Source organism: Blennius ocellaris, assembly GCF_963422515.1.
Source record: "Blennius ocellaris genome assembly, chromosome: 22".
NCBI lineage: Eukaryota > Metazoa > Chordata > Actinopteri > Blenniiformes > Blenniidae > Blennius > Blennius ocellaris.
The window spans coordinates 13,347,212-13,372,176 of record NC_137671.1 but is presented as its reverse complement, the minus strand read 5'-3'; the positions used below and the strand labels follow the sequence as shown (position 1 = coordinate 13,372,176).

The following is a 24,965-nucleotide window of genomic DNA, read 5'->3' as shown; positions in this document are numbered from 1 at the left end:
GGTGTTTCCCCGTTGAGCCACACTGAGGGTCGCCGGCACCTTATCCTGCTCCCGGTATTGAAATGAAGTCAATAATGATGAATTGACTTGACAACCCTTTGTTTTTGTTTTTTTGTTTTTTTATTCTCATTACTATTTATAGCCCTTGCGCACAGCGGCTGCGCCATTACCTGTTTTTTTTTTTTATTTTTTTTATTTTTTTATTTTAACGTTGCGGGAGCGTGCCTCAGATGGAGAGAGTGCGCGTTCACGGAGGACTGCGGGTGGTGAGGAGGTGGTGCGGGTGGGTGGGGGTGTCCTGCAGCGGCTGATCGAAGCTTTCTTTCCGACACATCACCAGGAAAAGAAGCGAGCGGTGACAATGGGAAACCTCTCCACCGGGTAACGGACCACGACGCGTTGATTTGACGGTGCTTTGCGCGTGAACTCGCGTGAACGAGGCTTTTAGGGTGATGTTGAGCTGTAATGAGGCAATTGTTAAAAAAAAAAAAAAAAAAAAAACACCCTTCAACGTGTGCAGGAATGGGATTCTAATAGGTCTGTTTTTATATTTAAATTAAAGCATGGATGGACACCATCATGATGTGGAATCATAGTGGCAGAATGCATCAATTCAGAGCAGGGACTCATATTAATCACTGGAATTAGATCTTGGATAATCAAATTGTCTCCATATCATAGTAAATAATAATAAACATAAGGTCTGGGTGCTGCTGTGGATCTCTCAGGACACATCGGCTGCAGGGCTTGTGGAGGTTATGTTTCCCCTAAAACAAACTCCCAATGAGGTCAGGTGACATTTAGGTGCTGACATTTAGTTAAAGCACATGTGTCGAACTCGGGTCCTCGAGGGCCGCAGCCCTGCACGATTTGCATGTATCCCTGCTTCCACACAGCTGATCGCAATGAGCAGCTCGTTATCGGGCTTTGTGCTGAATGTGGTGATGAACCATCAGGACGTTCAGGGGAGGGAGACGTGGAAAACGTGCAGAGCTTCGGCCCTCGAGGATCTGAGTTTGACACCCCTGACTTAAAGAGAAAAAAAGTTAATAAATCCCGTGATCAACAGTGTGTGTATTTTACTTTATTATTCCGCCTTCTCTTCTGGTTCACTGAAGCACACCTGGACCAGATCCCCAAAAAACATTAGTCACTTTTTCGAACTCAACACCTTGAGGTGCCTCTCACACCCGTTCTGTACGGGACATTTTTCACATTCTTGTGGGGATTTTAATCGGAGCCGGTTTGCCGTTAACGTCCAAAAATCTAACCGATTGGACCTTGGATGATGACAAATCATCCATGAAGATTTCATGCAATATGAGTGAGTTTTTTGCAAAAAGGTGGTGAAATACAGACATAAAAACCAATCAATAAAACAAGCATGGCGTTGGCGAAGGTCTGCGCTTCTACCGAATGTAGTTCTAGTTTTTGAATGTCCCCCTCTCTGGTGTAATGTTGCTGGTTTGACGAGGTACAATTGACACTTGATGTGGTTTTTAAAACCCACGGACGCCTGCTGCTGTGTCGGAGTTCAGTGAGAGTCTCTTTTTGAAAACGTGACTTGTTCTGTTCCAGTCACTTCAGGAGCGACGCTCCCGACCGACCCTCTGGGTGCGAAAAGTGCGAGACCAGACGAGTCAGCAGCAGCGTGACTTACTACTACTACAGCCCACTGTCTGAGGCAGGAGGTCCTCCCGATCACGAAGGGAGACTCTCCACCTCCCTTTGTCCTCCTGCTCCTCCGTCTGCCGCCGACTCTTCCTCCCGCACAGACGATTCCTCGTCCCCGCTCTCTGATTCCACCCTCTCCTCCGGCGATTCTGCCTCCACCTCACGCCCACTTGTGGTTTTCTTCTCCTGGTTCGGCGCCAAGCCGGGACCGGTGGCCAAGTACAGGGACCTCTACCTGGATCGGGGCATGGACGTCCTCTGGGTACGGAGCAGCGTGGCGCACTTCCTCTGGCCTCGTTGGGGCCTCGACCACAGCCTGAAGGTCTTGAACGTTCTCGAGGGGCCGCAGTTCTCCGAGAGGCCGCTGCTGGTCCACGCCTCCTCCATCGGTGGCTACACCTTCACCCAGATCCTCTCCCACATCGCTGACGGAGGGGAGAGGCACCGGGGCGTGGCCCGGCGGGTGGTGGGGCAAATCTACGACAGCCTGGTGGTGGGCGATCTGGAGTACATGGCCATAGGTGAGTGAGGCGTCAACATTCGGAATAGATCGACTTAAAACGTGACGTCCTATAAAACTTTAGATTTTCCTATTGAATAGCATCATTTGTTACATTACTCTTATTATAACAGGGGTGTTAATGCACCAGTTCAAGGAGTTTCGTTTATTTTTTTTGACATTTTCACTGTATTTTGCACCTGATGGGTTTCATTAAAATTGCCTGCATGTTGAGATTGTGGTAGTCTAAGGTAGGAAATGTTTAGTTTTGTTAAGATGTAGTAATTTTCTTTACATATGCTCTGCACAAGAACAACAACAACAAAATGTAGAGGTTATTGTGGCACTATTTTACCAGTCTGGCCCACTCATGATAAAATTAGACCGTATTTGGTTTCTGAAGTTAAAATGTGTTTGACAGCCTCGGTTTGGACCAAACAAATTCAGACAGTTATTAAGACAAACGGTTAATTGCTTAAAAAAAACGCAGTGAGATGCTCCAACTTTTTTTTTTTTTTTATATGTTACATTTAATTTTTTATTAAATTATATATCTTTAATTTATTAAAATTATTTTTACTGATTTTTCTATTTTTTATTAAAAATGTTATTTTGTTTACATATTTATTTTTTATTTATTTAATTATATAAAATTTTATTTATTCACTTATTTGGATGGTATAGTATATATTTATGGACTAATAATCTGGATTTTCACCAGGTTGCTGTAAATAAGCCGGATTTAGCACGAGGCTCATTTCTATCCGTTGTCCCGCACGTATAACATGTAAACAATTTTAACTCATAAGACGGCTAGAAAACAATCGTGTCCACGAGTTACTTTGCATTGAGTTTGTTAAAGAGCCTCTAAAACATTAATCCCCAAACCCTTTTAAGTTGTGACCCTTGGATAAATTGAGTTGAATTATTAGAATTCAAGGTTCTTATTTTCATATTTTAGCATGAACACTTTTTGTTTGCAATACTTTTGAGTGTCTGACCTGAACAGCAGTAGCACGTTGGAACATTTCATTATATTTTATAATATATCTTTGTTAAAGGAGGTTTGGATGACGTTTTGCCTCAGACGATACAGATTCGCCCCCTGCTGTGTCAAAAGACATCTCAGTGGAATATCTGCCATTACCAGTCGTAGTGAAACTGTTTATTTATTGCATCGATATTTTATCCTCAATCCATCTGATTGAATGAAGCCTTGGGAACGGCTAAGCCCACATGGAATGTGTGTCACTATTAATAGCTCATAGCGAGCCATGCTCTGTGTACGTAGCCTAAAGTTTAACTTTGAGATCGATTAACATGGTCGCTTAAATCCAAACATGTCGCACATTCCGCTCCAGTTTGGATTGTTTTACTTTCTCCGGAATCCAGGCTTTAATTGTTACCGGCATTGACCAACGTGGCTCGGGTTACTTTTGTGTTGGATATGTGTGTCGCCGCTTTAAATAAATCATTAGCAGCTGACCTACTGACCCAGATTGTCCGCAGCCCAGGAATTCTTTGACGAAGCTTGTTTTCCATCTGCCTGTGGACACTTTATTTATTTATTTATTTATATTGCAGTAAATCGGGACTTAATTGTTGGTTTATAACTTAAATTACCGGTTTTAGCTGACTTGTCTCACTGTGTCGTTAGTTTCCCACGTTAAGACAAGACGAGACGAGTGAGGACATTCTCACTGGCAACCCAAAACGGTACACAAGAGAGGAGCATAGTAAAACACTACTACAACCAGTAACTCGACAAACGATGAGTCTGAAAAACAAGAACAGTAAGAATGATATAAAAACAAGATAACAGTGACTGTGTTTTACAATAATGTTAAAAGTGATTGGATCGAATACCAGAAATTATTATTGCACAGAAGATATAAAGAAATGATTAATGCATATTGCGCACAGAGAACCGTGATGGACTTTGAAATTCAAGCATGAAAAGGAGGAACTGTGGGAGCAGATTTAAGCCACGAGGCAATTCAAATTGCTTCTACAAAAAGGCAAATAAAATCCGAAAGAAAAATACATTTTGACCCCAAATAGAGAATATATCAGTAAAAGATAAATGTAGGCATCATAAGAAACGTTCTCTGTAATGAAATTGTACACTGAAGCCTATTGCATTTGAAAAAAAGTTGGGGCTTCTTCCAAAACGAACATGTCGCGACAACTTTTGAAGTAAAAATTCAACGTTTTTGCGTCTGGCATTGACAGTTGCATTTTCAGAGGCTCGGAGCAGCATTGTCACATAAACGAACGTCCAAAACGCAACTAAAGTCTTGCGTTTTTCACCCAAGAATTTTTTCCGCATTATTTTGGCGTACATCTCGACCTGTGTGGACATTTTAATTGCTGAATTTTTTTTAATTGCTGAAAAAAAAGAACACGATTTAGGCTGTGTCTAAATTCTCCCCCTTAGCCCTTAATCTTACCCCTCCCCCTTTGAAATGCGCGTTCACGAGAGACTGAGGGGTGTCCCATTTCACTAGTGCACAGAGGTGGAGGGGTGAGGGGAAACGAAGCGTTTACAGATGCACACTTTAAACAGAGGGGTAGGAGGACATGGCGCCGAAGGACTCGCATTTCACATATATACACTTCTAAAGTTATATAAACCTGTTGTGTTTTATACTAGTAAGAACGGCAGTAGTGCTGCCGTATGGAGCTTCTGTGTGTATTTGTTTGGTAGAGATCGTGTTTATAACATTTTATTATTACACTGTAGAGTTCCAAAGTCTTCTAATATGGGTGTTTTGAAAACAGCGACCCCCGAGCAAACAAGGAAGCTCCTCCACATTCACATGGTGAATGAGGAAATATTTCTGAAGTCCAAATACAGCGCAAAAACTGAAGTAATCCATGTCTCAATCTATTTCTTCCCCTTGATGTGGGAAATGTGGAAAATGAAACAAAACAGCCAAGCTCCTGCAACACGTTGAATTTGGGACGGCAGGACGATGCTCCTGCTGGAAAATCAACAAACATCCGTGGTTCAGCTCTGCTGATATAAGGGCACCGTATTATGATGTAAAAACTGTGAGACGGAGCAGGAGGAGGAGGAGGCTGAGCAGAGGGAGAGGGGTGTCCCAAATCTAAGGGCTGAAACTTATCCCTTTGCCTTTGCCCTCATTTTGAAGGTGGAGGTGAAGGACTAAAGGGTGGGCGGAGGACTAAGGGGTAGGCGGAGGGCTAAGGGGTAGGCGGAGGGCTAAGGGGTAAGCGGAGGGCTAAGGGGTAGGCGTAGGGGTACAAAAGAGAATTGGGATTGGGCCTTTATGCGTTTTGAGAAATACGACGACACTTTTACATTTCAAAACGAAACAGATCTCGCCCCCTTGTCCGTTTCCTAATTGTTCCGTCTTTCTTTTGCCCGCCAGGCCTCGGGAAGACGCTGCTGCCCCGCCTGCAGGGCCTCGTCAAGCGCGTCGCCCTGCTCTACTTCTGGCTCTTCAAGAGCCACACGGCGGACGTCTACGACCGACTCGTCCAGGTTTTCCGCCGCGGCCCCGTCACGGCGCCGGCCCTCTTCTTCTACAGCGAGGACGACGCCCTGTGTCACACCGCCGCCGTGGAGGACGTGATGGACTCGTGGCGGCGGCGCGGCGTGGCCGTGCACGGCAGGAAGTGGGAGGAGTCGGTTCACGCCGCGCACATGCGACGCCACCCGGCGGATTACGTGGCCGCGCTGCGGCGCTTCTTGAACTCGCTGCCGGAAGCAGAAATCAAAACGTTTTAAACACTTTTAGGAACATGTTATTCCAGTTTAAACTTTCTTTTGTGATTGATTTTTATGATTCGATTTCAACGAAAGTGTGCAACAATCAGTAAACTCTAGCTGTCCTTCAGTAACCTTGCATGGGTATTGGTTAATCATACATTGTATCAAAAAAGAGATGTAAGGATGTTGAATAAAAGCAACAAATTTTTACCTTAAACTGTTTGTTTTTTTAATATATTGAACAATAAGGGATAAGATTTACCAAAATGTCATTATTATGACAACGTATTTCCTTGAAATTGCGCAAAAGCCAATTGAAATAATCGAAATCCACCAGATTTGACCTCAAAAGATGTTTATTCAGCTGTGAAAAGGTTTGCCAGATTTCTTTTTTTTTTTTACTTCTCTGACTTTCATTTAAAGTCATTTTGCTTTTGCTTTGTCTGGAGTCAGAGAGTTAATTGTTCAAGAATCAAGTCACAAGTGCCGTTAGGATTTCCGACGTCCCTCAAAAAAAAAGCCCCTTTAATTTTTTTTCATCAAACTGAAGCAAAAGCTTGTCGTCATTATGAATGTTTTGTTCTTGTTTCACTGTTTAGATAAAAGAGGCCGTTTCTTGCAGCTGAACTGAAATAAGTTTGTTTTTCCTGCATAAAAGAAATGCAAACATCATTACTAACTCATAGGCCTTGATCTTATTGCTGAAGCAGTTGTTTTTCATCGTCATCAATAGTTTTATTTTAACTGAATACAACATGGGGATTTTCTTTTTGGGAACATTTCCCTCCGGGGGCGTCCTGTTACTGGATCTCATTAATCAGTGATTCCAACTTTCAGCGTTTCACTCTTTCCACTGATGATAACAGCAACTGAAATCTCTTTTTCTGGATTAATGGAACTGCGGATTTCTAAATTGTCGATCAGATATTTTTTTTTACATGTCGCTGGGAAATGTTAAAATTAGTCTTTTTACTCCATTTGTCTTTGCTAGTTTTAATAATGACAGAAGCTCTAGATTTAACTCTTCTTTTTATCCACAATCATCTAAACGATGAACAATATGTGATTCATATGACAAGATGCGTTATTTTCCAACATATTTTTCCTCTTTCCATTTGAAGATTGTCCAAAATGCATTTCAGTGCGGTCGGCCGACTCACATCTGTACGTCTTGCATAGTGTGTGTGTGTGTGTGTGTGTGTGTGTGTGTGTGTGTGTGTGTGTGTGTGTGTCGGGGTTCAGGATTTATTGGCATTTTCTTGTAAAGTTGCTGATCGATTAACTGAAATTATCCCTCATTTGCTGCTTTTCATTTTTAGCAGTTTCTTCCACTCTTTGTCACATTTGAAGTATTACACACACACACACACACACACACACACACACACACACACACACACACACACACACACACAGACACACACACACACACACACACACACACACACACACACACACACACACACACACTTACCCATAACTACTCCTTATTCGCAATTGTTAAGACACATTTTCTTATTCTTGATAACTGATTCATTCGACTCCGTCATAATAAAGTTCAAATATAAATACAAAATTTGCAGATAAGCTGTTGAATTGCTTTTTAAAAATGTTACTAATGGATTATTAGGATGTATTTCACATGATATGTTACAGCAATATAACATTTGACACTGAGCACCCTCTAAACATGAATAAAATCAAGATCCCCGTCATTAAACCAGACAGGCTGACGTTCTATATCTGATGTTTCAAATCTGTCTGTAAATGTGATACGACTTATTAGATTTACTATTTATTATTTTCTAATTATGTTGAAAGCAGTGACAAAAAAATGGATTACATGTTGGGCAATTAACTATTTTACACAGTGATTAAATTTAACAGCATTTTTAATTAAAGTTTGTATTCATGTATTTTTTCGATAATTGTTTTCTTGAGTGATCACATGAACAATTCATAGAAGTAACTTTGTGTGTGTGTCTGAGACTTAGTGTTATATAATGTTATTTTGCAATCTCTCTGAAGTAATTATTTAATTTCATGCAAAATCAAACAGATTAACAGATTGAATGTATAATTCATATTTATATAATTTATGAAGTATCTGAACTCAGTAAGAACTTAAAATTTACTGTTTGTACTTGATGACCACATAAAGCACATCGACAACATATAAGGTCACTTAAAATATGTATTTTTTCAATTTTAAACATTAAAAAAAATTGACATACAAACAAAATGACAAAAAAACCCATAAAAACACTTTGTCTCAAGTTTATTAGAAAATGTTCCACTCATTCCATTTTAAACGCCTGACAACCACAAGCTTAACGTTTCCGCTCAATAGTGCATTTGACATCAAAACAAAACATCAAAAATACACTGCACAGCAGAATCACAATGCTTCCTGCTGCAATAGCTTTGCATTGATAATAAAGCAGATTACTTTGTTCTTTACCACCAGCAGCCAAAATAACTCTGATCACACACTCCTTCATTGTTGAAAAGCAACGCCCTGAACGGATCTCGTACTGCAAATCAACACAAATAAAACCACAACCTCATTCAAAAAAAGCACGTTTTGAAAGCTTCATGCATGACATGCATATGTGGGGAAAGTTTTTCCATCACTGGAGCAAAAGTACATTTTAGGACGACTGACCTTAATGCAGTTTGTCAGCAGACCTTCAGCTTGTCCTTGTTCTGAACCAGACTCTCCAGGTAGTGCTGGAGCCTCACCAGCGTCAGGTAGAGGCGGCTGTGTGGGAACGAGCGCTCGCCGGCCGCCGCCGCCACCGCCGTGGGTCTTTCCTGGGTGGTGCAGTTCATGGCGACGGCGAGCGAGTGCACCCTCCCCTCCAGGCTGGACAGGTCCACCTGGACCTGATCCAGCAGGTCTGTGAAGGGGCTCCGGAGCTCGGACTCCAGACGCACCAGGTCACGGCCGATCCCGGTCAGGCCCTCGATGGAAGGGGTGTGCACTGGGATTTCTGCCACGACCTGCAGCTGAGTGGGAAAAGAGGGGAACGTTGTCAAGGGTAGAGGGGAAAAAAAAAAAAAAAATGGAGGTTACGGCTTCTCTAACCTTCGTCTTGAGTTTGCTGATGTGCACCAGGGTTATCTGGGCGATGCTGACGATGCTGTGCGTGGCGAGCCGGATGGAGTCGCCTCTTGTCGGGAGGCTCGTGCATTCGGGAGCCGCCACGAGTATAACGTAGAGGAGCGCCACGGAGACGAGCATCCTGAGGAGAAGACCACCCTACAGGTTTTAAAGTGTGAAAAAAAAGAAAACGAGCTGAACTGAATGTGGTCTCCCTTACCTGTTTTTTTTTTTTTGCGGCTGCTCTCCTGTAACGCTGGATGACAGAAGGATGACACATCGCTCCGTCGCAGGTTTCTCTCATAAATAGTCGGCCCGGGATATGAGGCCCACTTTGGGCCCATTCCCCTCCTCTTCCCACCCCCCCTTTCCGGAACTCAAGCCCCAGACTGAGCACTTCACAAAAGATCAGTCGATGCCAGAAACTCACACAAAATGCAATTTTTAACTGTTGACTCAGTGATTTGGAACACACACACACACACACACTTTTGTTTTTCTTTCGTTTTCTTGTAAGATGATTGGAGGCGATTCTCAGCCTGTTTTTGCACCTCAGGATGAACTTGTGAAACGGTTACCTTCAGTGTGAGCCTGGAAACAAAGGAGGTCAGATACGGTCCTTGCGTTAGGGCTGCTCTATTATGGAAAAAAATTATAATAATCACGATTATGTTTTTGATTTTGGAACAGCATTTATTGAACATGTTTATAAAAAAACTATCTTGTAATGTAGTAGTAAAAAATAAACTTTTGTACTGCATTCAATCTTTTTAAAACAATAAATAAATAGCATCTATGTTGATACTTTGGCTGTCCTGTGAGTAACGCTAGTAGCCACTGTTAGCATTACTTAGCTTTAAAATGACACGTAACCTAAGCCACTGGTGTAACACGCTGTCATCATCGTCATCAATATGTGTTAGTTTGCAGCAGGTAGAACAACGGCAAACACACGCAAGAAACCATACATTCATTACTGTTTCGGGAAATTTAAAAGTCGTAACTTACCGCTAAGTAGCTAGCGCCTGCGTGTTCGGGTTAAATGTGTCGTCACTTCCTGTCCGACCGGCTGCACCGGAAATACCTGAGAGTGGCGGTCCCGCAGCCAAATGCCAAATTCTTTGCATCCTTTTTGACTGAAGCTCGTAAAAGTTATTTTATTTTTCTAGCTGAAGTTTAAGGGAAATGTTCTTTCGGATTCTTCTTCTTTCTGTTTTTTTCCCTGTTTTATTGTCATGCCTGTGACTATATTCTTCCTTTGCAAAATGTTTTCAGACAATTTCAATAGAAATTCACAGAATTCAAGGTGATTTTACGAGAATTTATATAATCATTTAGTGTTTCTTTTACAGTTATTTGATGGCTTCCATGAGAAAACTGTGTCACCAATATTATGTAAATTTAAAGGAGTCTCTTAAATCAGTTTGTTGCATAAAGTGTCTCATTAATAGAGAACAAAATCCTCTAAAGACAATTAACCTGCCCTCTAACACGTTTCTTTTGGACTATCCTGTAAAACCTTAATATATATATTTTCTTAATTCCTTCATTGACAAAAGAAAAAAAAAACTTTCATACTTCACAAAAGTTTAGAAACTCCTACAAAATAAATGTATGTATTCTCCCATTTATATCAAACAATTAGTGTACAATTAACATTAAAAACAAACGACAAACAGAACAACTATGTGAGAGGCCTCATGACAATACTATAAAAAGTCCTACTTCATTTCTTAATATGCTGGTTTTAATAACATTTTTTAGCACTTTCTCTTCTTTAAGTCAGTCTCTTAAATGTTTATTTTCCCATTGAATCATTTAAACAACGTGATATGTGATTCATATGACAAGATGTCATTTTCAAAAATGTTTTTAACTCTTTCCATTTCAAGATCGTCCAGTAACACAAAACATTTTCATTACAACAATTTTATTATAATGTCGTGTTTTTCTAGTTTGCAGCCCTTTTGATTAACTTCATCCATTAAGTTGGTTTGTTGTTTTACATTTTCTTAGTAGTTGAATGTTTTTGTGTGTGTTATAGTCACACTTTTAACTGTTTCATCTCTTGGCCTTTTTTTATTTTTTAAATAAGTCATTTATAGTGATTTATTGCTGTTTTTGCCATTTTCCTCTGTTGTGACACTTTTAACTATTTTAGACGCTTTACCCTTTAAACAAGATTTATTTTTAAAGAACGAGTTCAACAGTTTTAGCTCATTTACATTTCTTTTATTTTGCACAACAGATAAGAATCCTTTTTGAAATGCAAAATAAATGTTATGATTATTAGTTAGCCAGTGAACACATCAGGGAGCCACTAGCAGCAGCACTAATTACATGTTGTTGTAGACATATCAGTTATTCCTAACGCATTGAGTGTCAATGACATAAAATGGCCACAAAAGGAGACAAGAGTTTTGTCAGGCTTCCAAACTGTCGGATTTTCAATGTCGTTCAGACGGAGCAGGTATTAAAGCTCCCACAAAAAAAGCTTTTCAGTGTCATCAAAGGGAAAAACAAAACAAAAAACAAAACTCGCTGCATGAATACAGTCGAGAAGTTGAATTAAAATTTAATTATTCAACTTTGAGTTTTGATCACAAACCAGAACTTATTATCCTTTGGAAGCAAATATTAAACAAGAATTTCCGAATGAAGTCATATATGTTTAAAAAAAACAAAAAAAAAGGTTCCTGTCACATTATAGCCTGTGGAGTTTAGAGGAGATGTCTTACTGCTGGTAATCTGTTATTACACAGTCGGTGTAGTTACTAAATTTGTAGACCTGCTTCATTGATGTTTTTTTTAACTGGAGCTAATATTTGATATTTAATCTTCAAATCCCACAACTTCTATGTTTTCCCTTATTTTTCCTTCCAAAAAACAAACAAAACAAAAATCCTACAAATGTTCCTGTGTCTTTTATCAAAATTTTGCATGAACAAATTAAAATTCTAGCAATAGGTTAGTGAGCTATCGCTCGTCAATTCTCAAGTTATTTTTTGGTTTTTCTACACCGGCTTCATCCCGCCGGCCTCGTCTTCGTCATCCCAGACATGAAACATCCCCAACAAGTGATTCCTGCTGTTGCCGGTGACGCGATGAACCCCCGACTCCCTGAGCTTAATCAGGACGAACGTGGATCACGAAACCCACCCTGTCGTGACGCAGATGGAAAACTAAATAAAAAAAAAAAAAACTTTGCTTCTGAAGTGGAGGATAAGTGGGAACGTGGGAGGAACGAGTTATTGGAAAAGGCTGCTTTGGTAACTTCCAGTAAGCCCACATGGCAAAAAAAACCAAAAAAAAAACCTGACTCGTCTGCACAGGAAATACTTGTGGGTTGATCACACATGCATAAGGGACAAGAATTAGGAGCCCCAGTGAGTCATGAATCAGTCGGTAAGATAAAACATCACTTTAATGATTCAAACTATGAGAAAAAAGTTTCCAAACCTGAAGTAGTTTTCTACACATTCTACATGTTTATATGCTGTGTAGCTGTTTACAATCTTCTAAATCAGTGTTTGTGGTTTGTTTTACATGTCTTTTTAAATAATCATCACCAACGTCCAATTTACCAATGGTACCTTTGGAATGACTTTTTAGACCGATTAAACTGGATTGAAATTTCATTTCATGCAAACTATCAACACACCGATTATGATCTTGGTGGGTTTTGAACCTATAGTCCATTTAAAAAGTTGCTTCATATGACAAACACTCTTTGATGGCCTTTATTTAATACATATGAAATACTGTAGCTGCAGGCAATTTTAATGAGTTTGTTACTCCGGCAACAAAAACAAACAAACCAAAAAAAATGGCTTCTGGTTCTCAGAATGGAGGATGTGCCACTTTTCTTTTTTTTTAAACATCCATTATTGTACCATTCAGCAGTTTAACAGATGATGAAAGTTGCTGCAACTTGTGCAGCTAATTGAAGCCACGCGGCTTAAATGACCTCAGTCTGTTGCACATTGAATTGTAGAACTGCAGAAGGAACCTAAACCTGCAAGTGGTAACTAGAATCCTTGTCGTGTTTTATATAGACAAACTCTTTCGATTTAGGTTTTTAGTTCGAAATTAACAAGATTTTAACGGTTGTGTTGAGGCTAGTTTGCTAGGCTGCTGTTTTTGTTCTTTTTCTTGTGTGTGTCATGTGTTTTGTCTATATTCTGTCTATATATTCCAACTGATCCATCTTCTTTATTGCTTTACGTTACATTGTTTTGCTGGCTGACAGATTTACAGTCGCATGACAAGCCAAACGCAATGTTTTCTGGCTGTGGGAGGAAACATGAGTACATGAAGAACAATCCGTGCAAACATTCTTGGGATTAAGGTCGGAAATGTTCTTTAATCCCAGACTGCAAGTGGAGATTTTCTCATTTTCTCGCTGTGAGGAAACGGATCGCATTTACTTTGTACAGAGTTTGATTATTAGAAATAATGAAATATATCTACAAAAACAATTAGATGTGCTTCATTCTGCTCATTGCGTCACCACCCAACCCCCCCCCCCCCAAAAAAAAAGAAACCCATGCCATTTTCTCCCAAATTCCTGCCAGTCAGACCAGCAGCACAAATGACTGGAAGGTGATTTAGTTTTCTGCTGAGTCAGTTCGCGTCACTTCAAATCTCCTTCATGCGTTGCCTTCTGGCAGTTAAAGTTAATCACGTCACTGAGTTGAAACAACAAACTTCCGTCAGTTTTCGGCAAAAACATCAAGGCCAGAGAGGGAAAGAAATGTCAGACCACGTCTTTGAAAGGCAGAAAACCATGAACCGGGAAACAATTATTCATATTTACTGCTTTATAATGTACATTTGAGGTCATCACGTCAAGGAGATGCCACTGTATATTTGGGTTATTTAACTCTTTTATGAATATTATACCTGGATTTGTTTTGGTTTTAGTTTAGTTGTAGGATTGTCAAAAAATTTAATGTGTAATGAATTAAAGCTTTTGGCCTCTTTTCTAAGAAAACTTCAACTTTTAAATATCGAGCAGATTTTACTGAGAAGAACAGATGGTACTTAGGTCACAATATATGGTGGTGGTGGTGGTGGGGTGGTTGTATTTGTTTGCAAAGCTTTATTTCTCTACTTTCTGATAGGTTTTTAATTTATCATTGCGATGGAGTCCTTGCTCGCAGTTCTCAGCATTTCCTCTAGAGGGCTACACTCACCCAGAGATGTAGCAGCGAGCTCTTCACTTGCTGCAGAACAGTCTTTCTTTCTTTCTTTTTTAATTAATTTCCTTTCAAGACTTGAAACATTTATTATATAAAAAAAAAGCAATAATAAACCCTCTGATGAATCACACTGTGTCAGGCAACTGTAACATAGTGTTTTCAAGAGGATTATTATGGTTTATTTGACTATATTTTTCCTTAATTCTTCTTAATGTATGTAATTTTGCTCTTTAAATGGCTTTCCCCTCTCCATATTCCAATTGAAGGCAATTATTTCCCCACTAATAAGCATTTACATTGATTACACCAATGTTGATCCAGTCACTTATATTCTTTACTGATATATCACAACCAAGTTGTATGTTTTTGCAAAAAGACTATGAATTTAAAGAGTTTTTTTCCATTTCAGTCAGAACTGAAGCCACAGGCCGATACTGAGAATAGAAACACGTTTCCCACTCTCTTTCGCCTCTGGTCACCAATTTAATTTACACCGGGGTAAAGTGGAAAAGGAGCTAAAGTGCCTCCACCAACCCACATCGCGATCTGAAGACGTGGACGAGGCGCTGGCCTATTTCCCAGGGCGATGAGTGACGCACAATGTGAGACGCAGCGACGGCGATTTAAACCCGGGAATCTCTCGGTCCGATCTGAAGGTCGGCTGGAGATCTCCGAGGTCAATTAATGGAGGCGGGAGCCCAGTCAACCGAAATCACATGTTGGTCTACTGTAAACACGCACGGCTCGGAGAGGGTCGGCTGTTTAGGCTGGCCTCGGGTGGCGTCCATCTTCTTTGGCTTGAAATGAAGACATAAAGGAGTGTATTCGATGGATCAATTGCTCATAATGGGAATCATTTATCATGTGACAATAGCTGGTAGAGGATAAAGCAGCTGGTGCTCCGGAGAACAAAACCAAGAGTTCGTTGTTTCGTGTATTTTTTGCGTCATTTCATTTTATTCAAAAACACAAATTTACAAAACCAATGATGAACCTGTTGAAACACTGGTAGAAAACAGTTGAGCTGAGCTGATCAAATACAGTGAAGGACAAAGTCATCTGCATACAGCCACTTAATATCCGCCTCTGACTGCGTTGGCCCCCGGAAGGCTTGTTGCACGTGCTCTGGTGTGCGGCGTACAAAGCCAACGCTGCCTCGGCGATGACGTCAGGCTGTTAGCGGGAGTAAAAACGATCTCGCCGGAGCGAAGAGGGTGCCTCGTGGTTTAACGTGTACAAAAACAGACTGCGCCCTGACGGCTTGGATAAATAATCGCGTTTATGTAAAATACGAAGCTGCTCGTCCGACGCATCATTTCGAGGTTGTTTCTTGGATTTCTTTTAACGTCTGGACTGCTGGTTCACTGCAATTGACATTTACTTATGCAGTGATTTAACTGTGGTCTTTTCATTTCACCACAGCAGTACCACATGTAACGCAAAGTTACAAACGCAGTTTCTTGGAAGGATGTTTTGCATCTATAAATGTTAAAAAATGTCAGCAGTTGCAAACAAAAGCTGCAAATCATCAGTGGTTTTGAAACCGGAAGCAGTAATAGGCTTTTTTCTTTCCCAAAACACTTCAACGCAGTTTTTTTACTCTGCAAAGAGGTTATTCCAAATATCTCTGATACCCTTTCACACTAACGGTACTTCTTGGCTTTCGGTTTTGGGCTGGTGCCTCTTGACTCCTTGACTTGAGAATACAGTTGTCGGTTTCACCCACATTGCTTTTACATCGACTATTTGAAATAATCAGGATCTGCGTCATTCCGGTCAACTTCAACTTTTCCTCCGGAGTTTCTCCCCGTTTTCTCCGTGTGACAAGATTCCTTCCAATCGGGTTCCTCCCACATCCCGTGTTGTGTGTCACCCAGAACGCTTTCTATTTTAAAATCACGCTCCTCATGTTTCAGAGCTGATCAAACGCCGCACCGAGATCTAGTCAAAGCCGCTTCGGATCGCGGAGGATGTCTGTGCGGCGGCAACACTGCAAATGGTTTCGTGTCCTGGCGCTGAAACGCTGGCAGAGGTGCTCGGCGCTCTGTCGGAAGGGGTGGGAAGAGAAAGGTGTCGTCTGCTTCAGATGCCTGAATCCAGTGCAGATACTTTTTGGGGTAAGGGCTTCCTGGATACTGCCTTAGGAACAGCAAGCCCAGACCGCAAAAAGACCCACAAGGGACAGAAGTTTTCCTCCATGACCTTGCAGAGATGTCTTTGGCACCTCGAGAGAGAGAGAGGGAGAGAGAGAGAGAGGGGAGAAAGAACCTTGAGTGACGTTGATTTTAAATTGATTTTGTTTTGCAAAGTGTTTAAACAAAGCATGGGAAACATGAGAGAGGCCCACAAAGGAGCGGCTTTGACCAGGCAATGCAGAATTCTGACTTTCTTATCGTTGTTTCCACATGCAGCAATAACTGGTTGTATCTTCATGAATTCTTTGTCAAAAAAATTTAAATAAGATGAACTATAAGATCCAGTTCTTCTGCATCAAACTGTATGTGGGGGGGAAAAGAATCTCAAAATACCAAACAGCAGTTTGATTCAAGAGAGGGTGAAGCACATTGTCGACACGACTCCTTTATGTTTTGAATTAACAGACTAATGTGGTTTTTCTTTATTTCTCACCGTGTCTGATAAACCTGAAGAGACGGGAGAGAAAGTGACTGAATGTGCAGCTGTGTTCAATAGATGCTTGTTAATTTCATAGATATTCTTCACTTGGATGGTAAACTGAGAATTTTACCAGGGAACTGACATCCTGGTCTTTATCACCTTTGTGTAAATAACCCTCTAAAACTTCCAACTGACGAAAAGCAAACAACCAGTGTGAGTTGTGGAACTGTGATGGTCTCGTATTCTATTCGCGTCAACAGTTTTAACCTTAAGCTTAGTTTTACACTGGATTTTAGCCAAAACACCAGTAACATGCAATAAAGACCGTTAGATTAAGAAGCAGAGATTATATCCACAACATAACTAGACATGTAAAAGTAATTATTAGTGCAGAATTATTCTTATGACACCTTTTCATCTGTACGCTTCTATTGGTTTTATGGTTGAAATCATGTGAAACTGACCAGTAATACACACATTCATACACACGCAGGATGTTTAGTATCTTAGTGAAAAGAAGTGATGGCGCAATGATGACGAAAAGAAAAACATGCGCGCAGACATGCATTAAATGATGAATAATGTGACGTTCACACCCCGAAGACGCCACAAGGTCCCTCTGGATGATCAACACATTGATGTGCATCAGTGGCTTCTAAGCGACACGAACCTACAGGAATCTGTTGTAGTTCCATCACTCAGAAAAATAAGAAAACTCCACGTTCCTCTATAAAGAGACACCGAATGCCTCAGGTTCGGTATCTTGAAGGTGAAGACGAGATTTCTGCTAAATGAGCCCGTGATAACCAGAAACCGACTTTCACTTGAGAGCGACGTGGTGAAGACGAGTGTGTCCGTCCTCAGGGGACATTCGGCAGGACAGTATCAGTATCACCGCGGGCCTCGTTCGGGCTTTGACGTCTCCTCCACTTTTCCAAGGAGCAACATTGTCACTGCTTTGATGGCAACATTGTTGCTGCTTTGTGATGATGAAAGGGCGTGTAACCATGTTGTGCTCCACTACAATCCAGCCCACAGGGCCACGAGGATACAGCCAACCGGTTGGCGTCTTCTCTCATCCCGAGACTAATTTTCAAGATTTCCAAATACTTGGTTTTGACCGGTCGTCGTCGTGCAGTGGCGAGCTGTTACTGACAGGAATCTGTTTTCCTTCTGGTGACGGACTCCGTTATTTGATACACAGTGACCTCACGACCAACACATGGAAGATCCTCTGATTAACTCGACGCTGGTTTTTGTCGGGGAATGATCTCGCACAGAAAAATCAGATGAGCCGTCACGTGATTGCTAAGATTCTAAGATAAGAGCGAAGCACGCCATGAAATGGCGTCTTTACAATCTGGCCTCTTCAAAGGAACTGATGTAGCAGCAACACTAAAACATGACGTCTGAACTCATGACAGTTTGTGTTTTTTCAGATGATGTTATAAACTTCACATGTGGGGAAAAAAAAGAATCTTAAATCCATCTGTCGTTATGTAAAAAAAAAAAAAACCATTACATTTCTCTTTTACTCACATTATGAAGTTTCAGTTGTCCAGTTTAAAATGTACATACATACATATGTGCTTATTTTAATCCCTCAGCATTGAAAGCCACTGTGAGCATCATTACCATAATTGTTAACTCCACTCCAACAGTCTCACACATGCTTGGGCTCAATGCAAAACATATTACGTAACACATACAAACATTAAACTGCAAGCTTAAATTTGACCGTTTGACACACAAAAAAAAATAAAAAATGTGTGGAACTATATGAACTCACTCTGGAATATTGTAATCATCTTCTATAGTCGGCGCATGCAGAACACACTGCATTAGTTCTTGTTGTCGTCTTCATGCACTGACAACTACAGGAAGAGTATAATCTTATAATGCAGTATGGAGCTGCATCTTTTCAGGAGTTCCATCGAACAGCATCCTGTGACAAAGCCTTACTGAAACAAAGTGATTCCACAGCCACCTGCTGAACATTTGACTGACTTATATTGAAGTATAAAAAAATAGTCTATAGTGACATTTTTGCCATCTTTTTCAGGCCAAGTGAGTTTGCATGATTTGCAGATTGAACAGTGCTGTATATCAACGCTATTGTTGATATACATTCAATTGAAAGCGGTTGATTTTTTTACATTTTGTAGTGGTATGTTTATAAGGTTATTTTTAGTCTCTGTTGTGTGCTCTAAGACTCAATAATGGACCATTTATGACTGTGATCGGTTATGGAAAACACAAAAGAGCGATTAATAATGTAGTTCACATCTAAATGATTTGCTATGTTCTGTTTTGTATGACACTGTCAGTTCTTTGTGCTTGTCGTGTGCCTGTCTTGATATTCATTGTATTGGTCTCGCATAACGTCACATATTGAACTTTAAATCTGTACTACTACTAAAATAATGGCACGTTTTAATCCACGTGTCTTTACAGCCTGTAAAATAAACAGATCTATCGATATACACCTAAAATAATCACCTACAGCTGAGGCATTTGCTCAAATCACAGCAATGAGCACAAGCACAAGTATGAGTGAAAAATCCACTCAATGTGCAAGTCCTACATCACACAATTTCATGCTCCAGTAAAGAACAAGTTCATAAAAGGAGGGTTAAAAAAAAAGGGGGGGGGGGGGGGATTTTTGTGATGTGCGCTGAAGGGATGGCGCACAGCACACGACCACATCTGGACAATGCAGGCTTTTTTTTTTTTTGCCTCTACACGGCTGCTACGTCAAGCCCAGGGCGGATAGGGACCAGCAGACTGGACCATCTGCACACCTAGGCATCTGCCACACTTACCTCATAACATGCGTCATATGTGGGAAAGGAGGGGGGGGGGGGGGGGGGTTGTCACAATTCTTGCTCTACTCTAAATGTGCCCCACATTGTCCCATATTCTGGGACGATTCCTATTTGGATGACTGACGAAGTCTGAATATCTCATCCAGTCAAAAAGAGGCTTCGATTATTTTATAATAATAATAATAATAATAATAATAATTATTATTATTATTACTGTTATTATTGCCACTTTGCAGAAGGCCCCGAAAGCACTTTAAAAACCCTCTATGTTCTGGAAGTTGTAGACGTACATCGGTCCGCCATTACGGCAGAGAGGATAATGAGTCCAGTGCACAAAGCGATGGGGTGGAAGGCGAGCGCTGTCCGCGGTGCTGAAAGCAGCTCCGCGTGGTGAACGCCCTGCACTGGAGCGGAGTTCACAAATAATAATAATGACACACACACACACACACACACACACACACACACACACACACACACACACACACACACACACACACACACACACACACACACACACACACACACACACACACACACACACACACACAGAAGAATTGGAAAAGCTGACACGTATGTTCTGGGGCTGAGGTGAATTGATCGCGCATGAATTGGCACTTGTTGCAAAACTGGGCTCTGTGCGCGCGCGCTCGCGCGCAAATATCCTCTATGGTCCACGCGAAAAAGAAGTAACGTTACTTCTCCAGCTTTCACGCGCACGACTGCCCCCCCCCCCGCCCCCTAACCACCAACACACACACACACACACACACACACACACACACACACACACACACACACACACACACACACACACACACACGCACGCACACACTCCATGAAAAGTAGCCGACGTTCCATCCAGCTCGATCTTAATGAAATTACACCCCAGAATGATGCAAGACGTTGAGTGACTGGCAATTAAGTATTTCACCTTTCTTTTCCAATTTACTGAACGAGGTTCCCCAAAGATCACGATTCCATTGCACGGAATTGCAGTTTAGCGAAATGTCTTTTTTTTCTTTCTCTCTCTCTCTCTCTCTCTGTCTCTCTCCCTCTCTTTTCTTTTCGCTGTACACACACACACACACACACACACACACACACACACACACACACACACACACACACACACACACACACACACACACACACACACACACACACACACACACACACACACACACACACACACACCGTCAGTAGTGTCGATGGATGCAGAATCGCTGTGTTGCATCGGCGCTGTAGACGGAGCACGTCCACCGCTGCGGATCACCAAGAATTGCAATCAACTCGTCGGAAGTCACTTTGAGTTTTAATACGCTTCTTTTTTTTTTTCAATTTTTTTTTTCTTTTTCCCCCCCTAATTTTTCTTTTCCCACCCCATCCGACAATCGCACACCAACACGTTCGAAAGCGCCGGGATGGATTTCCTCAATGGCTTTCGCGTATGGCAACACAGTCTATAAGCACGGACACAGAACGGCAGCTTGTTTTTCAAACTCACTTCAACAATAAGCGAAAACAGGAAGATAATGAAAAATAGAATGGGCTCACCCAGTCATCACCGATCCGAGGAAGCGTGCATCATTTTTCTCTTCCCCCCCATTTTTTCCCTCCAATAATCCCTGGGAATTTGAACGGCACCCATTGATATGCAGCAGTAGGGCCCCCCCCCACCACCACCACCACCTCCACCACCACCCCTCCACCTCCACCCTCTCACCCGCCCTCCATCATTCCTCTTCCCAGACGTCAGTCGGCATCGCTCCTCATTCATTCCGCTCTGCGTTTATTTTTATTTTCCCCGTGCATTTCTTAATCTTAATCCATTTTGTCCTCCTCCCTCCTCCCTGAAAAATGCTGCAAAACCTCTAATGGAAGCCACTCAATTCCTCCAGTCTGCTTCTTGCTGGTGACCTGCATTGACGTCATTGCGTCATTAGGTTTCCCCTGGAAACACGGGAGAGCCAAAAATAGAAACACATTAATTCAAACCCCAGGCTTGGGGGGGAGGGGGGCTGGGGCAGGGGGTAGTTAGGGGCTGTTTTTGGCAACTATTTCTTTCTATCAATCCATATTTTGACCCCCCCCCCACACACACACATACCATGTCATTGTCTTATTACTTTCTATTCAGTGCTTGCTAACCTCAAATGTATTTAAAATGTTTTTTCTTGCCACTACGTTTAATTGTTCACAGGATTTCATGTGCGGTTTCACAACTAAGAGCGAATTTTACATCTAAAAGGTTATTTTACTCATTTTCTTGACGTCTATCATATATTTCTGGGAGGCAGTGTGACATCTACCATAGAGCACACGTAACGCTTCCCATTGTTTGTTTGACATTGTGGTGTGTTATTTGTTATCACATCAGCATAGTACATATATATTGAATTTGGGGCGATGTGTGTGTGTATGTGTGTGCATGTTTCTGTGTGTGGGGTATCGCTCAAATATCTTTTGGCCCCTTTTTCATTGCAGTCCAACATTATGATGACATTTATCGTTTACATAAACCCAATATATAAAAGACCGATTATCAACACAAATAATGGATATGAATGTTTTTTATATGTATATATGTGTGTGCATGTATCCATTAAAGGTCAGAGTTCTGCAACCTTTAAGACCAATAAAGCCGTTTTTGTCACCAAGTTCAATATCAAACATGTTTACCTTTTAAAATTAGCCTAAAACAGCTAAAAAGTTTCATGCATACTTTTGATATATGTTCAAACATCTGCATTCATGAAGTCTTATTACACGTAAGCATTCATTCTTCAATTCTTTTCTTTTCTTTTCTTTTTTGACACAATTTTGACATTTGAACTTTTAAACCATTTTGACTCTCCTTGAAACAGTTGCAGATGATTTTCCTGTCACTTCAAAAGCTTTGTTTTTCTTTTTTTAATTCCAGTCAGTCTAGTTTGTTTTTCCTTTTTTGTGATTTTAGCTATTTTTCCTGTTTTAATTTTTTTTTAAAGCCCTTTTAAGCCAAGTGTTAAGATTTCTGTAGAAAAAGACAAAATAAACACAAATGTGTATTTACCGATAGATTTCTGAACAGACCCCTGGTATAGGTGAAGCCTAAAAAAAATCAATAATTCAAGGCGGCACCTTAACGTGAGCACATTGACACGACTGCGCTTGGATATTTGAGTTGATTCACAGTTCTGAGATGGCAGGATAGTTGCTTATCTTACCCTGGGCAGATAGTTCTGTACATGCAGGGCAGCAGTTCTGTGACCATTTAATCTGAATGTAATGCAAATGCATGTTGGACCTCCATCCTTCCAGATTGTCTTACTCAACACTACAACACCATATGTTACATGAATGGCAGAACCATAAGTTGTAATTAATATATGAACTTATCTTAACAAATGCTGGAACAAAAAACATGAAAAAAAATACAATATGTAATGGAAGATATGACAGGAAATCAACTTGGAATTGGTTTTAGCGTTTTATTTAAACATTTTAAATCAAACTGTTACCTCATCTAACTTGCCTCCAGCCGATTTAGCGGGCGCTGTTACAAGTGGGCCAAATTAAATGCAGGAATCACTTCCCGTACCATCCATTCATTGTTCTTCCATTCATGTAGTTCTCTTCTTAATCCATTCACATATCCAGGGCAGCCACCTTTCCAGTGACGCAGAGAACCTCCTCCCGCTTAATCGCTTTAGCCTCATCTATCTGCTCTGATGTTTCAGATCAAGTGACATGCTGCGCCGCATGCATGCGTGACCCCCCCCCCCCCCCAACCCCCAACCCCCCCCCCCCTGAACACTCCCCAGCCGGCTGGAAGCATGCGCACTGGCACGACGGAGTGCTGCATTCAAGCTCTAAACTGTAAAGAGGAGGATAAGGAAGCAGAATGAAATGACAGTGAACTGATATTGGAACTGTAAAATAAGTGATTTGAAAATTTCCCCCAAATCAATAATGTTAATGTTCAAATAGTTCTCTTTTTTTTTTTTTTTTTTTTACAGAGGTGGGGGGTTAAAAACATTTAATTCAGGACCCACATACTGAGTGGGCTGGACTGTATAACATTTGAATTAAAAAAATTACAGAAAAAGTTTTTCTTTGTTGTAGCGCTGAGTGCACGTGAATAATTATTTTGTAAAAAAAAAACAACAAACAACTTACTCCCAAGAATGACTACAATCTCAAGATATAGCCAATTTCAATTAAACCTTAAATATACAAGAAATTTCATTAAAAAAAAGTTAAAAATGTACATTTTCTTTGAGATTGCCGGGCCAGTTTTGGTGTCAGGTGTGACTGCATTCTGGTGTTTCACAGGGGTTTCCAAAGTCATTAGAGACGGCAAACAGCAGAGGATTTAATGTTTTGTCTCCAGTTTCACAAGAAATTGAGGCAAACAAATGATTAAAAGTATCAACAATGTGTGCAGTTGTTTCACAACAATCATCAAGTAATTCTGAGGGAATATTTGAGTAGATGTAGATGAAACGTGACCTATGATTGATGAAATTATAAATCTGCAAGTTTTATTATGGTCACACAATAGGTAATGTTAATAGAGATGTCGCATTTAAGACCTATTGTGCTTTAAGTCATGTTTTGTACTGAATTAGCACAGATTTCCTCATCTGGTATATCACATCCATGCAATACAACTTAACTTCCTCTTTTGTGATTTTAAGTCTATTTGTCTATATCATTATATTGATTTTTAAATTGGTTTTCAAGTGTTTTCATGATTGAATACATTCATTTAGTGAAGGAAAATGTCTGTTTCTCACTCTTCATCAAATGAGAGTGACCAATACCAAGTAAAAATAAGGACTTGCTGGTTTGCTAATGTAAAACAATCCACAAAACCTACTTCTGGCTCAATATCAACAACTTTATCAGCAACTTTAAACCTTTATTGACGTGGATGTGAGGAAAAATCGATTGTGGTCTCAAAAATTAAGTATGGATTAAGTTTACTCCAAAATAGTCTGATTTAGACGACTAGATTAGACTCTAGATTAAATACAATATTGGGAGATTGACAACTTCACAACAGTGTGAAAATGTTTTAATTGTAATTTAAAGTGATAAAACACGTTATTGTAACAATGTTAACCTCCAAACATAATATAAGTTCAATTCTTCTTGCCAACACAGCCTCCATCCATTCCATCCATTTTCTGCCACTTATCCGGGGCCGGGTCGGGGAGGCAGCAGTCTGAGCAGAGTTGCCCAGACTTCCCTCACCCCAGACTCTTCCTCCAGCTCCTCCGGTGGCACCCCAAGGCGTTCCCAGGCCAGCCGAGAGACATAGTCC

At 40.8% G+C, this 24,965-nt stretch overlaps 2 protein-coding genes across 2 annotated transcripts in view; one reads left to right on the top strand and one right to left on the bottom strand.

The window, feature by feature from the left end:
* The first annotated feature begins 322 nt into the window (after positions 1 to 322).
* Positions 323 to 6,001, top strand: LOC308146175 (transmembrane protein 53-like). The gene is made up of 3 exons (XM_080517866.1): positions 323 to 381; positions 1,579 to 2,195; positions 5,569 to 6,001. Exons 1-3 carry the CDS (start codon positions 362 to 364, stop codon positions 5,925 to 5,927), a joined length of 996 nt encoding a protein of 331 aa, XP_080373992.1. The 5' UTR covers positions 323 to 361; the 3' UTR covers positions 5,928 to 6,001.
* Positions 6,002 to 8,588: 2,587 nt separating this feature from the next.
* lepb (leptin b) overlaps positions 8,589 to 24,965 on the bottom strand; it is a gene marked incomplete at both ends in the record, with an annotated part of 131,572 nt that continues 115,195 nt past the window's right edge. Inside the window, 2 exons of the mRNA XM_080518608.1 lie at positions 8,589 to 8,912; positions 8,998 to 9,154. Coding sequence (XP_080374734.1) covers positions 8,589 to 8,912; positions 8,998 to 9,154 — 481 coding nt within the window. The remainder of the gene's footprint in view (positions 8,913 to 8,997; positions 9,155 to 24,965) is intronic.